The sequence below is a fragment of the Haliotis rubra genome, unplaced genomic scaffold, assembly GCF_003918875.1.
Source record: "Haliotis rubra isolate DU_JTF1 unplaced genomic scaffold, ASM391887v1 Scf39, whole genome shotgun sequence".
Lineage (NCBI taxonomy): Eukaryota > Metazoa > Mollusca > Gastropoda > Lepetellida > Haliotidae > Haliotis > Haliotis rubra.
The window spans coordinates 804,483-820,893 of NW_025767068.1; the positions used below are offsets into that span (position 1 = coordinate 804,483).

General features: G+C 39.1%; 1 protein-coding gene across 1 annotated transcript in view; it reads left to right on the forward strand.

Annotated features, from left to right (window-relative positions):
- Nucleotides 1–15,799, forward strand: part of LOC124286702 (neuropeptide Y receptor type 5-like) — a 50,650-nt gene extending 34,851 nt beyond the window's left edge. The window contains exons 2-3 of the mRNA XM_046723122.1: nt 12,676–12,897; nt 15,047–15,799. Coding sequence (XP_046579078.1) covers nt 12,676–12,897; nt 15,047–15,310 — 486 coding nt within the window. The 3' untranslated portion in view covers nt 15,311–15,799. The remainder of the gene's footprint in view (nt 1–12,675; nt 12,898–15,046) is intronic.
- Nucleotides 15,800–16,411: the final 612 nt, after the last annotated feature.

Below are 16,411 nucleotides of genomic sequence, written 5' to 3' on the forward strand. Positions count from 1 at the left end.
GCCCACGACGACTCGCGTTCAGGAGGCCGTTAATGATTTCGCGACTGGCGTCAGCAACGTTATAACTCCCATGAAGCGTATTTGATCCAGATTAACGCTTCTGCAGACTCACCTATAATCAAATCCTGAAGCTTAAGTCTGAATCGATGGGGGACATTGTTCCTAACTGACCATTACCATAGCAAGCCCAAGTACTTTGACACCTGTGTGTGTCTAAGTGTTTACCAGACGTGATAACCAAAGATATAATTAAATAACCTGTTAATGCAACATGATCCCACATAATACCACCAATGTCATTTAATAAATATGTCCTTAGGCTTGTCTTAAATAGGTAAAAGAAACTGTTTGTCGTGATAACCATAGTGCGATAAGGAATTTCCTTGTGTTTACTTTACCAAATTTAACATTTCTAATCGGATAAATGTTTATTTTGATTCTGATTGACCGATCGAGTAAAACACAGGTAAGCCATAAAAAATGTTTTTAAATATATAGTATAACTCGCTTATCCTGTTGAAAGCATATTAATATTTACATACTGGAAGTACACACAGTTAGGTCTATAAGGCTTAACTGATTATCGTAATAAGCTGGGCAGATTGCCAAGTGCTGACCGTGCAATCCCTGTTTAGACATATTGATATACGTCAGTAGCAGCAGTGGTTCAGGCTATTCAATGTAGCCAGTTGCACGTCGAGTGCTAAAAAAGCAGATCAGTGTAGCACTGGTTCTATTGGTGATAAATTCATGCTTTTCCAAAACAGGTTAAGGGGTGTGGGGGTGGGGGTGGGGGGTGTTCATTGTAAAGGGCAGGCGTGATGTTTGACGAGTTCAATCAAAACTGCAATGAAAATGGAATGAAATTAATAAATAGTTTATTTACCAACATTGTGAAAGATTGGTTTCAATTATCGTGTGGCTTTCGTCGCTTGTCGATGTGCATGGTAGAGGACCTCAGCAAGCAAATACATTCCATACCCATTTTTGTCAAAACCGTCTGCTCTAGCTTTTCTATCCTATAAATTATCAAGCATAGTATGACACTAAGAAAAGAACTGTTAAACAAATTTAAAACACTAAAATGTAATGTTACAATCGCCTGTAATTTTGTTCTCTCCATTATGTGTATTGTAATTTATTTGTATGTTGTATATTATTTGTTAATATATTTGTATATTGTATATTATTTGTTAATATATTTGTATATTGTATTTTATTTGTTAATATATTTGTATGTTGTATATTATTTGTTAATATATTTGTATATTGTATTTTATTTGTTAATATATTTGTATGTGGGCCGGAGGCCTTAAATACAATAAGCTCTTTTGACTTGACTAGACCTGACATACGTATTGACATTTAATGTTTGTACGGTGATGGACCAGGAACTGGTATAGTTTACTATATAGTGTTAGGCTGGAATCTACACCGAGTTACATCTACGCCATAAAAGGTCTCTTGTAGGTCACCAAAGTTGTCTAGGACATGCCCATACGTTCCCACATCCAGCCGACATGCCCACACGTTCCCACATTCAGCCGACATGCCCACACGTTCCCACATCCAGCCTACATGCCCACACGTTCCCGCATCCTGCCGACATGCCCACACGTTCCCACATCCAGCCTACATGCCCACACGTTCCCACATCCAGCCTACATGCCCACAGGTTCCCACATCCAGGCGACATGCCAACACGTTCCCATATCCTGCCGACATGACAAACCGTCCCAACATCCAGCCTACATGCCCACACGTTCCCACACCCAGGCGACATGCCCACACGTTCCCACATCCAGGTGACATGCCCACACGTTCCCACATCCTGCCCACATGCCCACACGTTCCCACATCCAGCCGACATGCCCACACGTTCCCGCATCCTGCCGACATGCCCACACGTTCCCACATTCTGCCGACATGCCCACACGTTCCCACATCCAGCCGACATGCCCACACGTTCCCACATGCAGGCGACATGCCCACACGTTCCCAAATCCAGGCGACATGCCAACACGTTCCCACATCCTGCCGACATGTCCACACGTTCCCACATCCAGCCGACATGCCCACAGGAACACACATCCTGCCGACATGCCCACACGTTCCCAAATCCAGGTGACATGCCCACACGTTCCCAAATCCAGGCGACATGCCCACACGTTCCCACTCTGAGCCCATGTTAGAGAGCCAACGTACAGCAATATAGGCGGCAGTATACCACTGAGTTTTAAACAATGTTTATATAGCGTATACAGGGCGCTCACAGAAGTCGCCTGATTCACGATAGATCGACGGCAGCAATATTTATAATTCCTCACCACACATTCGTCATACATTAGCATGTAAAGAACATCGGCAAGAACGGGGCATAAATGTTTAGACAAAGAACGCACGTGTTAGTATGAAGTACAATCACATACAGACAACGTAGTACTTCCCTACTCTTAACCAGTCCTTAAAAGTGTTTCCAGATTTGATCAAGATAATGCAATTACGTTAACAGATAGGTATCAGTGTTATCGCTTTCAACATGTAAAGTTAAGCTTCGTGGTCTCGGTTTCGAAAGCTAATGGCCCTATACACACTCTATAATTATGTGCCCTTTCTCGTAAGTGGAATTTCCGGGTTCATAGAGAGCCTGGAAACAAAGCCTCCCTATTCGATGCTTCAGTCTTATCTGCCAAAATTGATTTAAACTGGCAGGTTCTTCAAATCCAGACATCTGCAAATAAGTCTAAATCTTATAATAATATTTGTCCGTAAAATGTAAATATTAGTTGTGGTTAGTCCTCCGTTTGTCTTGGCTCTTGTGGTAGTATTTATTGTATCTCATAGGATCAGTTAAGCCAACATCAGCTGTAAAGTCTCTTAACCTTCAATCACGTCTCAGTACCACTTAATACATACCCTTAGAAAAGAAGGAGATCATAAAATATAAGTACCACTTAATACATACCCTTAGAAAAGAATATCATAAAATATAAGTACCACTAAATACATACCCTTAGAAAAGAAGATCATAAAATATAAGTACCACTTAATACATACCCTTAGAAAAGAAGGAGATAATAAAATATAAGTACCACATAATACATACCCTTAGAAAAGAAGGAGATAATAAAATATAAGTACCACTTAATACATACCCTTAGAAAAGAAGGAGATAATAACATATAAGTACCACTTAATACATACCCTTCGTAAAAACGGAAATTATAAATGTTAATGTCAAGGATTAGAACAAACATAAGTGTTGACGGCAAACATCTGTGTAGGTACTTTTATGTCTGTAAGACGTTAAACACGTCCCATAGATTGCACATGGTGCCGACTGTGGTGCCACCAGCGTACGTGTCCTGACAATTTCAAAGAAGGTCGAATGTCGCATTCTTTTCATGCGCGATTCATGCATCTCCTTCCATATCGTCATACTGTGAAGAGACATCATTGGTGTCCCGAAACTTTAAAAAAATCCCACCCTACCCTTATTTCCTATCAAAGTGCTGCAGACTGTCACTTTGCACTCCCTTGAGAGTCGCGGTTGTGTTTATCGTCAAGCTCCCGTCAATCTTAGACGAGATAAAAGATCAAGAGGTGATACGGTCATTGGGTCGGGTGGCAGCGATGGGCCCAGACCGTTTCCCCACTGAACATTAGGTCTGGGGACATGTGCGTCAACGTCATAGGTCGTCGACCTGTCTGGCTGAACGTGATGAGGCGCTACAGATTCAGGGACAGTCTCATACGTAGAAAGCCTCGGTGAGTGAATAAATGTTTTACAAATCGTGGCGGTATTGGGCGCTACTGATCCCACAACGTCAATGGTGACACATCCCGTCTTATACCTTTCGTCCTTCATCATTGGAGGAGTCGTACTTCACTACCGGTCGTGATGTGTTCCCAATTTGTTCATTATAATGTTAAAACATAACGAGAAGCTAGTATCTCTATTGCAAGTTATTCAAAAGTATCCCCTTTCTTTGACGAGTATATTACATCGTAAGTCATTACAAAAACCGTTGCTGACTCCCCCCACACTACGACGTCAAACCACTCAACCCAAACCAAGACCAGGCTCATCATTAAACACCGTACTTGTACGGGGTCAGTCAAAGTGTAGCTACACATCGCTACTTATAAATAATGACATGAAAGCCGACCCTTCAGGCATTTGTTTAACCTTTGTTTCGTTGGAATCACAGGGCAAATCAATGCCAACAATATCTACCACTTTTACGACTACTACAACTACACACAATTCGTTAAGCCTCAGAAACTCGGCGGTATGTAACCGGTTATCGTTCCATGTCAACGCTCTGGTGACCATGCCATCAGTCATTCTTTCGGTTTTTAATCAAAGCAAACATTTTTATAGGCATGTTTAGTTACACGACCTGGGTTGTACACGTTTCCATTTACTCCATGGATAATACACGTTCAGATGCACTGCATGGATAATACATGTTTAGTTACACAAGATGGCTGATACATAGTTAGATTATCTACATGTGTAATACCTTGTATTTACACTTCATGGATAATACATGTTTAGTTACACAAGATGGCTGATACATAGTTAGATTATCTACATGTGTAATACCTTGTATTTACACTCCATGGATAATACATGTTTAGTTACACAAGATGGCTGATACATAGTTAGATTATCTACATGTGTAATACCTTGTATTTACACTTCATGGGTAATACATGTTTAGTTACACAAGATGGCTGATACATAGTTAGATTATCTACATGTGTAATACCTTGTATTTACACTTCATGGATAATACATGTTTAGTTACACAAGATGGCTGATACATAGTTAGATTATCTACATGTAATACCTTGTATTTACACTTCATGGGTAATACATGTTTAGTTACACAAGATGGCTGATACATAGTTAGATTATCTACATGTGTAATACCTTGTATTTACACTTCATGGGTAATACATGTTTAGTTACACAAGATGGCTGATACATAGTTAGATTATCTACATGTGTAATACCTTGTATTTACACTCCATGGGTAATACACGTTTAGTTACACTACATGGGTCATACATGATTAGATGAACTATATGTAATACCTTGTATTTGTAACGTTTAGTTACACTACATTGTATTTACACTACATGGGTCATGGATAATACACGTTAATACCTTGTATTTACACTTCATGGATAATACACGTTTAGTTGCACTACACGGGTCATATATGGTTAGATTATCTACATGTGTAATAGTGAGTGAGTTAATATTTATCGTCACATCGGCAATATTTCAGCCATAATAATATTACAAGTAATAAAACTGTTTATAATGAACAGTAAAACTACTAGCGTATCACAGATAGAGATATAAAACGAGCATGTAACTAAAACCTTATACTATTATGCAAGACAATACAATATAAAAACTGGCTATAAATCACCAGCGACTGAGGTAGATCGATCACCTCAGGGACCATGGGGCTACATGTGTAATACCTTGTATTTACACTTCATGGGTAATACATGTTCAGTTACACTACATGGGTCATACATGGTTAGATTATCTACATGTGTAATACCTTGTATTTACACTTCATGGCTAATACACGTTCAGTTACACTACATGGGCCATACATGGTTAGATGAAGTAGGTCCCATCTATAATACCTTGCATTTACACTTCATGGATAATACACGTTCAGTTACACTACATGGGTCATACATGGTTAGATTATCTACATGCTACATGTGTAATACCTTGTATTTACACTTCATGGGTAATACATGTTCAGTTACACTACATGGGTCATACATGGTTAGATTATCTACATGTGTAATACCTTGTATTTACACTTCATGGCTAATACACGTTCAGTTACACTACATGGGCCATACATGGTTAGATGAAGTAGGTCCCATCTATGATGCACTTTAGATTGCAACATGGATATGTCAGGTTAACATATATTGTATAGGTAATAATGTTTTGTTCTACTGCAATGGTAAAGTTTCAACATTCTGTAGTAACTGGAAGCTGCAAAGCCTTTTCCATAACCATGTGGAACCTCTTGGTACCATTCCAACAGCGCATGAGTCAGAATACCATGTGGAAAAGCGAGCGGGTTGTGCCCCAGTGATGGCACCCGTCACAAACACCTGCAGGACAAACCAGTGTTCACCAGACAAATGGACAAGAACTGCACCTGACACAGGGAAACGCATTTATAATTCTTTATAAAGATAGATGTCTTGATAAACCAGTCTCACTTACACTAATCGCTGGGACATTTGCTTATGTGTCATTGAACAGCGGGCTGCACGTGTTTTAGGAAACCAGCATAGCGATTGGTATTATTTCAACATGTTGTACTATAACACGCCAAAATAAGGATACATAAGATTTTCCCCACTATTTTCATGTTATTTTGCCTGATGTCTTTCTGTAATTTTGGAGAAATGTATGAAACGCTATCAGTATGTTATTTTGCCAGATCTCTATCTATAATTTCAGAGAAATACGTAATGAAACACTGTCACCGTGTTATTTTGTCAGACAAATGTATCTAATGAAGCCCCATCAGCGTATCAACACATAAACTAGGAGATCGTTATTTCCTAAACGACGCCGGTATTCCATGTACATCTCAGGCTGTAGGACGAAAGACGTGACTTGGTACACAGAAAGGTTTTTCGCGGCAACACGTGCCAGTTAACAGGCCCGTCGTGGTGAGTTATGCGTTTGGGAAGACAAGAGGTCTTGTGCTAGACCGCGAAGGGCGCCGTTATGGGGAGAGTAATTTATCATTATTGCAAATGATGAATTTATTGTTATCACATCAAACATGTTTTTACGTCGCTCTTCTCAGTAATTAATAAAGATGATATTCCTGTCGGATAATTTATATCCTGAGAAGCGAGGCATCACCGTACCATCAACTGATAAGTCAGAATGCGCAAATATGATTCATGCTGAAAGTTCATGTGTCTTTTGTATACGTATGTGAAGATAACCATGAAACTCCACCAGCTGTAGGTGAGATTTGTAGCCTGTTTGTTACAACATCTACCTATCACAGTTAAAACCCAAAGCTTTGTGCTCAACATGGGTGCGATATTTCATTTGCTACCCACCATTGGGGTAATTTTGCGTCATCATGCAGGAATATAATAGTCCTTATCTAGTGCGAACACAAACCTCCTCACTCACTACTGCTATAAGCGTCATGAACAGCACCAATCAACAACGTAACAAACGCAACAGGGGTGATGTTATTAGGTGTATGCATGATATGTCACGATGTTCTTGCATCCAGTTGCCAAATGTTTTCCAGTTTTTTAGCGAAACCAAGACTAACATCTGAATCTGTGTACGTGCGATATGAAAGTCAACAGTCATGTAGATCTACTGTTAAGAAATATCTTCTTAGGATTATTTTCATCGCTACATGTACGTGTACCTCAACCTGTGAATATGCCCCTTGGCAATGCTGTACAAATTGGATACGTGCTATAAAGAGAGGATAAATAAGACATACTTGCAGCCCATAAAGCATTGCTGAAATGAACTGGTAATGGTCATTTAAGTATAGCGTCATTGGACCGACATCTGCAAATACTTTCACTTATAACAATAATAATAATATACAAAATCTGTACAGCGTTTTATATGATTTAGGAACTAAAACACTCAAAGGCGCTTTACAAAAACAGTCACAAATGCTACTGAGTGTAGGCTGATTAAAAGAGATGGGTTTTACGCCCTTCTTAAAAATGTCATAAGATTCTAAGTTTCTCAGGGTTGATGGTAGATTGTTCCCCAGTGTTGCTGTCACCACGTATTACATTACATATGTACTGCAATCCATCTGCTTTATACAGTCAAACACCTTTATGTCGAACTTTGATGTGTCGAATTTTACGGTTATGTCGACGCGAAGCTTGGTCACTGTGTATTTTATATTTAGTTATCGGTTTGTGGTTGTGTGAACCTCGAATCATTACGTTTTAGCATAACAATTGTAAACAGAAAACATCATCAAACCGAAAGCCTTATAAAATTGTTTGTGTCATGAAATAGCTTCTACAGTTTATAAATGGTACATCATCAGAGAATTTTTAGGTTAATGGATTTGACATGTAAGTTAATGCGTAGGTGGAACGGCATAACTTGTGCAATAATATGTAATTTGATGATCTGCTCTTCTGTGTGGTAATGGGTGATGTTATAATTTCTCTGTGCCGGTAAGGATTATGGTTTCCATATTAGAGTATGATAGTACCACTGGTGTGTATTCACGAATGTGTGACACACTTTGAACGCAACACATTTTTATGAGATATTCAGTCTATATATGAGACACACATGACAGCAACCGGTCCTAATTAGGCCATGTTAGGCACAGATTGATTTACTCAACCTTCATTTGAGTCTGTAGAGACGGTAGTCGTCTTTCATAAAGCCTTTTCGCAAGAACCAATAGTGAGTAATGGATGGCCTCAATATCTATCATCTATGCCTCAATATCTATCATCTATGCCTCAAACATAATAATGCACCCCCGCGGATTCTAGTCTATCATTCTAAATAACGAATGACGCTGGTGTCCTGAAAGAACAATGGCTTTAAATCCAATCGTTTTCCACGGAACGATGTCAGTTATAGCGGAGGAGGGGTCATTATGGCTGCATTAAGTAACGCACTTGGGTTAATCATTGGCTGAGACATCTTCCACTTGGAAGCAAGGTTCAAGAACGTCCACATTGATCACAGAGTCTGGGGTTAGATTGTGGGGCAACTGTAGCTGAGGTCGACAAACCGTTTTAATGCTCTCCCCATGAATTGCTACATTCTTCACTCAACCAACGCGAAACGTTTAAAATATCACATCTTACATTGTCTGCTTTATAAGTGCATGCCCGTACCATTATTAAGAAGATGATACGTGACTTGAGAGGAGCAGTATCTTGTATTGGAAGTGTTTTGCCATATAACGGGTTAAAGTATTCCTTTGGGGCGGTTGTGATCCTTACGATTCAAGTGTTGGCGCGAAGTCCTTTTCTTTTGTCACGCGCAATTCCAGGAATATTAAATATGCATGTATATTAAAAATCGTTTTACATAACAGCTTGCTGTCTCTTTGATATTTCCCATTTCCTTCAGTTTCAATATTGTGTTGTTATGATGCGAATTATGCATTATGTACTGTTGATGTGTTACACGATGACGTGAAAGAACACATTAAGCGACACAAATAGAACTGTTGAAAGCTGATTTAGATCAACCTGAATGAATATTACATGGTGTATCAAAACACGGGGACGAGTACGACGTGCACCCTGAGGCAAATCGATGTGAGCTTTCTCTGAAGTTATGATTCAAGAAACAAATTTCTCCCAAGCTACAATGACAAGCTTGGATCCAGATAAACACATGCTGATTGATTCATCATTAATTGATGCAATGCGTTTGTATGATTGTCTCATTTGTCTACTGCGTTGCATGTAATGATGAACGGGGAGTGATAACTGTAGTATAATTGATGTACATAAAGTCGATTATGGCAGTTGAATAGCTGATGTCACATCGGAGCGCCCTGACAGAAATTGGGTAGTTTTATCACTAAGGTTCCCGTCAGGGTATATTCAATATTGAAATGTTGTTAACAACTTAACAGTTAATACACTATCGTCGCTTGGTTGTGGTGCTTCTTGTAGGTTCTCCAGAAACCTACGCAGAGGGATTAAAATTCACCATTTGTCCTGACCCTGTTGTATTGTAGGTTTAGTAAGAGCAAGCCGATGAGTTTCTCTCCTCTCTCTCTCTCGCTCACTCGGCGTGGTGCCTTACATATTTGTAGCCCTCTCATATTCTCTTGAGGACACAAGAAACACAATCATCAGGACCACCTTGTTTTCGGTTGAATCGACCATGGCCATGAACGCTGCCTTGCGTTATTTCTAGCATGGCGATATTCAAGATCCCTCCTATCATAAAGCACTTCGTAACCCTCTCTTTCCCTTCTCTATCCATCTCTCTCACTCCCCCGATTCCAGCCATCAACAACGGGGCTGTTCAGCTTTATAGTGTATATGAATTTATGTTTTGTTAATTTATGTTACCTCCACACATTGTTTGGTAGACATCACGTGATTGTTACATGATCCAGTTTAAATGATTGTGTCAATTTTGTGTCAACTGTGTCTGATTCAGCTGTAAATATGCTAATCTCACACTTTGCAAAAATGAATTTACAAATTTCCACTGTACAAGAAGCGATGATATGCCACCCTGCTGTGACTGGAATGACGACAGGTCGACGACAAGGTGTTTGTCTCACATTAACAGTCTCTATGGGGATGTTGTTGGCCATGCTTGGATGCAACTGTCGATCAAGAAGTGCGTGAACATGTATATTCATTATCACATCGGAAACGCTGTTGCCGACAACCGTAGGGTACTGATTACCTTGTTTCTGAGGGAATTTGCTAAAGGCACTCGATTTGGTGAACAATTCATTTTTCAATTATAAATTAACATCATTCCAAAGAAACTGGATTTTGTATAGATCAATTCTGCCTGATTTGGGAATGAACTACACAGATGTTATGGTATTATATTCATTATATTCACACTTTTGGATTCAATGTTCCTATTGATTGCTGAAGTGCCCTCGAATCGAACTGACAAATATTTATTTCCGCATGAAATTGACCAGTTGTCTGGAAGAATACGAAATTAATATTTTAAAAGACCAATTTATAGGATATTGAGCATTTACTTGAAATAATACTGACCACAAGCATTGTAAGCGACATATTTAACGCTTGTTTAACAGCATTCCAGTAACATCATAGCTTATCCTGCAAACTTGGGGCCAACGATTAAAGTCACCTCATAATTCATGGGCAAAGAATATATCAAACAAATCAAGAATGATACTAGGACCGTTTCTCAGATTCGAAACCGCGAAAATTGGATCCACGCGCGCCCCAACGGATGAGTTCCACTCCAACACGCAGTCGATACATATATTTTACACAGTGCCAAACGTTGAAGAATTGCCTGAGATAGCTTAATGATCCGCGATCTCTCTTTTAGAAATCGAAAACAGGATTTTTTTCCATTCCTGTCAAATGTGATTGGTTGCAGCTTTGGGATGCACGGCCTCTGTGTAGCCAAGAAGAGCGATATCCTACAAAATGTCAGATTTAGCATTTGCTAAAATCTCAGACAGAAACATCCGTTATCTGAAGGTAATCATGGTCACATCTAATGACGCTCGAATCCAGGTATCCTTCTCTGATTACTTCTTTACGTCCAAAGCAATTTGAATCTGTGTTCCTAATACCCCTTGTCTGGACAGCGTAATGACGTACACTCTTTTGTAATGAATGATTCTTTATGGACAATTCCGATACGGGAACGCTATTGACAAACCTTCCATGTAAAATGAATTTCTCCCTGTGTGATGGAGGGCCTCGAGGGAGGTCCAGTTCGCTATACTCATCACATCGGCGGAGTTATATCTAATGGCCTGTCGTTTGACATATATAACTTCAGAATGTCACTTTGAAACGGCATCGTATTTAAAACAGTTTTGCTTTCAGTAATGATTCTTCTTCTTGTAATATCAACTGGTACATTTGTTTGTTGGTGCATTTAGTTCGCGATGCAATCAGCGATATTTCTTAGCGATTAAGAATAATGAGAGTAGGGTTGATTGTGGATATAGAAAATTATGGTTTTATCGCTTTCATCTAAAACAGCCAAAGATATGCATACTGAATTCAGTAACACTAGATACTTGATTCGTAATAAGTTGCAACTTGGTACTTAATCATACAAGCAAAGTGCTTTGTGTGCGATAGAACTGACTCGGGATTCGGAAAGTATCATGTCATATCTTTTAAAACCAATTCCATGGTTTCTTGCACAAAGCTGTGTACATTTCGCAACGTTTGAGATATAATGAAGCAGTGATGGTACTCGTCACTGTCCCAAAGCCGTTTTATCAGGGTTACAGTGAGTGAGTGAGTTTAGTTTTACGCCACTTTTAGCAATATTCCAGCAATATCACGGCGGGGGGACACCAGAAATGGGCTTCACCCATGTGCCCATGTGGGGAATCGAAACCGGCTTTTCAGCGTGACGAGCAAATGCCTAAACCACTAGGTTACCCAACCGCACCTTATCAGGGTTGCAACATTCAAAGCCACAGAAATGCTTTTAAAACGTTTTGTGGTAGGCATGTCGAGGACAAATACAAATTTGATCATCAGATGTCCAACTCGATGCCGTATTCAGATGAACAGCTGACTGTCCTTTGTTTGCGTTTGTGAGGGGTGTGACCTCATATCACCACTTCTGATAGTGGTTCCTAAACACATTCTCATTCTCATGGTCAGAGTCGTACATGTTTCTTTTAGAAAATGAACGTGTGCCTTTAGGACACAAACAATAGTTACTTCGTAATTTCAAATTGTATGAGTGACTGTTGCTACTGGTGGAACAGGACGTACTTTTCGCAAACACCTGGTGTCCTCTGCGATGTTCAGAGATCCACATTAGATAATCACTACTTATTTTTCTCCAGCACTGATATTCTATAGTTAAGTTGTCATGGAGTGTTTTTGTTGCTTGAATCTATGAATGTCCTTCCTGTGTTTCAGGTGGTGAAAATGCTGGTGATAGTTGTGTGTATATTCGGACTGTGTTGGCTTCCGCTTCATACATTCATTATTGTGATAGACTTCAACCCCCATCTACTGGAGTATAAATCGGAGCAACAGGAGGTTCTGTTTACTGCCATCTACTACTTTGCTCATTGGTTGGCAATGTCGAACAGCTTCGCCAATCCGATCATATACGGATTTACAAATGACAGCTTTAGAGTAAGTATGGATACATTTTTTATGTTTGTATATGCTTACCCTTTTCTCAAACACCTGGTGGCATGGCTGGTTTTCAGTGGTCCATTCACATAAACTTCACAGTTATTTTACTCCGAATAAAAGAAATATTGAAGACTTGGTATACTTTTGCACTGATGTTTATATTTATCTGAGTGAATTTTCACTCAGATTTATATATTTAATTCGCAGGGGGGCAGGCCGCAGGGGCCATGGTGGCGAACTGTCTAGTGCGAAAGGCTTGTAATCCAGCGAGCTTGAGGTGCCGGGGTCGAGCCCACCTTTGACCTGGTGTAAAAACCTTGGAGTCAACTTTGTGTGCAGACTCTTTCAGTGGTGTCACAATCCCTAGTGTAAAGTACTCAACCATGTGCACTTAAAAGAAGCCACGAATCCGTCGGTATATAACAAGATGGTGGCCACACGAATACGTGCAAACACCTAGTTGCGGATACATCAAACTTGTACAAAGTACTGTTACTATGTGTCCCAGTCCACCCAGCTGTGAATGGGTACCTCGTAAGGATGGGAAGCCACAATGACTCGGTGCGCCTAGTGGCTGCAAGAGTTGAATGGTCCCCAGGGAGTTGAGATTGATAACACGATGTGCCGTTGAGATTGACATCCAATGATCGAGGAAGAAAATACCAGCGCCTTGAGCATGTACTAGTTGCGTATTTATGGTCGATATATAAATATCCTATAATAAAAAAGATGGTTGGAAAAAGCACGTGTGTAACGTTGTTAGGAATATCCTAAATAAGAGAACCCGGGTTCAATACACTGGACCGGATATGCTTTTAACATTATATTTTTCCAACACCATGACTCATTATTCAGATATGTAAATACGTCTTGTTTCAAGGCCAAAAAGAACTGGCTTAAATGCCTCTGTCTTTGGGTAAACGCCTCTGTCTTTGTATCAGAACATCACCAAGTCAATGTCTTGAATGGATACTATATTTAAACAGCATCAGGCTAAACATGGTTTTATATCTCTCTTTTATTGTATACATGTATTGATCGTCCTTCGTGTTGATGGTACGCATTTATAAATTGGAATATTGAGGTACTCATATTTAATGTTATGATTATGCATGGGAACATTTCCTTAGTTACCAATACTGGAAGCGGCAAGTACCGTTTACCCTCAGGTTCCCTAGCAACTACCTAAATATCTTGTCAATTGAGATATGCTATTAGTCTATTAAGTCGATTAGGTCGACCCTATTGTATTGTGTTCCCACCTAATGAGTACTACGGGACCTGGCGAGTATATAATCAACGTTCTCTCTACACGGAAACGTGGAAATCCACTGTACTCCCTCCAATATAATATGCGCCTGAACATGTTTCGCCAAATTGTAATTGCATATTTATTTGTGTCCTGACGAGGAGGCTGATGGGTTCCATGGTTTCTCTGGTACCAAGACATCATGGGTTCCATTGCCTTTAGAACGGACGTTTGCATGTGTGTGACGTCATAGCTACTATAACACTGATATGATGCACTATCCCATCATTACAATACAACACATCTCTATACTTGTGAACAATTATTACTACTTATGTATACCACAATGTCGTTGGAGGAATCTGAAAAGAATTAAATTTACAGAAAAAATTATCAAATTTATCGATGTTAGATAGCAGCATATTTTTACACATTTTTACTAGATATTTCGGTATAACTTATTTACTGCTGTTTAATCATGTGTTAAACGTTTATGCTATAGTTAGGATAACACATTATACATTTTTACGGACACCTCATGTCACTACTCTGACTTTAAAGTGGTTTTGTTGGTTCTTGATCTGTTGGTACAATGTTATTTATTTCAAGTGACATAGACTCTCCATATGCGAAGCCATGGAGAAAAAGTCACAGAAATAGCAAATGTTTTGTTGAAAGATAACAATTAATTGATAGTCACTGACAGCAAAATTAACTCAGCTTGTCAAACTATGATACATCAGTAAATTTGCCTTGATTTGTTACCCTGTTCTTTAAATCATATCACATGGTTTTAGTTTTACTGTACATGTAATCATATCCATCTTAAAATATCTAAAGATATGCACATGCTGATGTTCCCAGAATGAATAATGTATCTATGATTTCCTCTTTCAGTCCGACTTAGCGGGCCTGTTCTACTTATGGTTCCCATTCTGTTCCTGCCTCAAGAAGATGGTTGTCCGTAAACTGAGCATGTCAACATACGAGACAGGCGTTCCTCGCCGTCAAAGTACGATGAGGAAACCGCCACAACACGCTGCAATGAAGCAATCTGTCAGAAATGGACATAGAGTGTATTTTGAGCTCAGACGATCCTTGTCAAAGGATGATGACGAAAATTGTAGAATCCCGTGTCTGAAATCATCCAATGCTGTTTGATGATTCATCAATTCATCAATATCTGCACCACACATTGACGCTTATCTTCATCAATTATCGTTCCAGGTCTAGCCATGTCCACAGTCATGAAACATGTACACTATTACGTTTCCACACACATACATCTGTTATCACATTGTCATTATTTGTACTGTGGCAAACGACTTTTTAACAAAATAAGGTAACTATATAATATTAGAAAACTATATTTTTGTTATCTTACTAGTATAGCTTATAAAGTATGGATCATGTGATCGGTGAGTTTACGATCACAGAGAAAAAAGAGAATTAATAACTAGATTCTATATCCAAGACGTTTATAAATATGTTGTCCAACTGGTTACACATGGGGCTTTCAATGAGATATACAACTATGTGTCAGTTCTGTTATATGTATTCCTGTATCGAAACACAAAACATCTTATTTGCACCTTAACGTGATTAGAAGCGACAAAACTCTTTCCACATCAATAAGAATTATCTGCTAAAAGCAGTCAGAGTGAAGAAATACTATAATGCAAGCATAGTGGTAAATATGTATCTCAAAGCATCAAAATCCATTAATGCAACATATTTGGAACTAACCAAGGACTACACATTCAACTGTTAAAATGTGTTCGTGAACGTAATGTGTTCGTGAATGTGCTGACTGATTCAAAAATGAGGGTTTATATGCCACGATTTTTAAGATCTCATAAGTGACATGTTATTATTATGTCTGTTCTTTGATACTCATTTAACATAAAACATTCACTCACGTAATTACATACTGAAGATGACTAAGAAGGAAATTATCTTCTAAATAATATGCATCGCATGCAAGTCTTCAGACAGGAAAAGTGCTCACGTACAGCAACATTAAATGATGTCATAAAGGACAGATCTGGCTTTGAATACATTTGTACATTTTATACATATATGAATTGAACATTGTCGTTGGATAACATTTTGATTTTGCTTCTAAATGCACATGCTACTCAACCTTTGTTGCGCCACAGCAACCAAACTATTTACAATGAGTTTGGTTACTGTGTCTGCCACGTACGGTATATGTACTGCAGGGTAAGAGATTAGTGAACTTCATTGCTGTTGCAAGGGGGT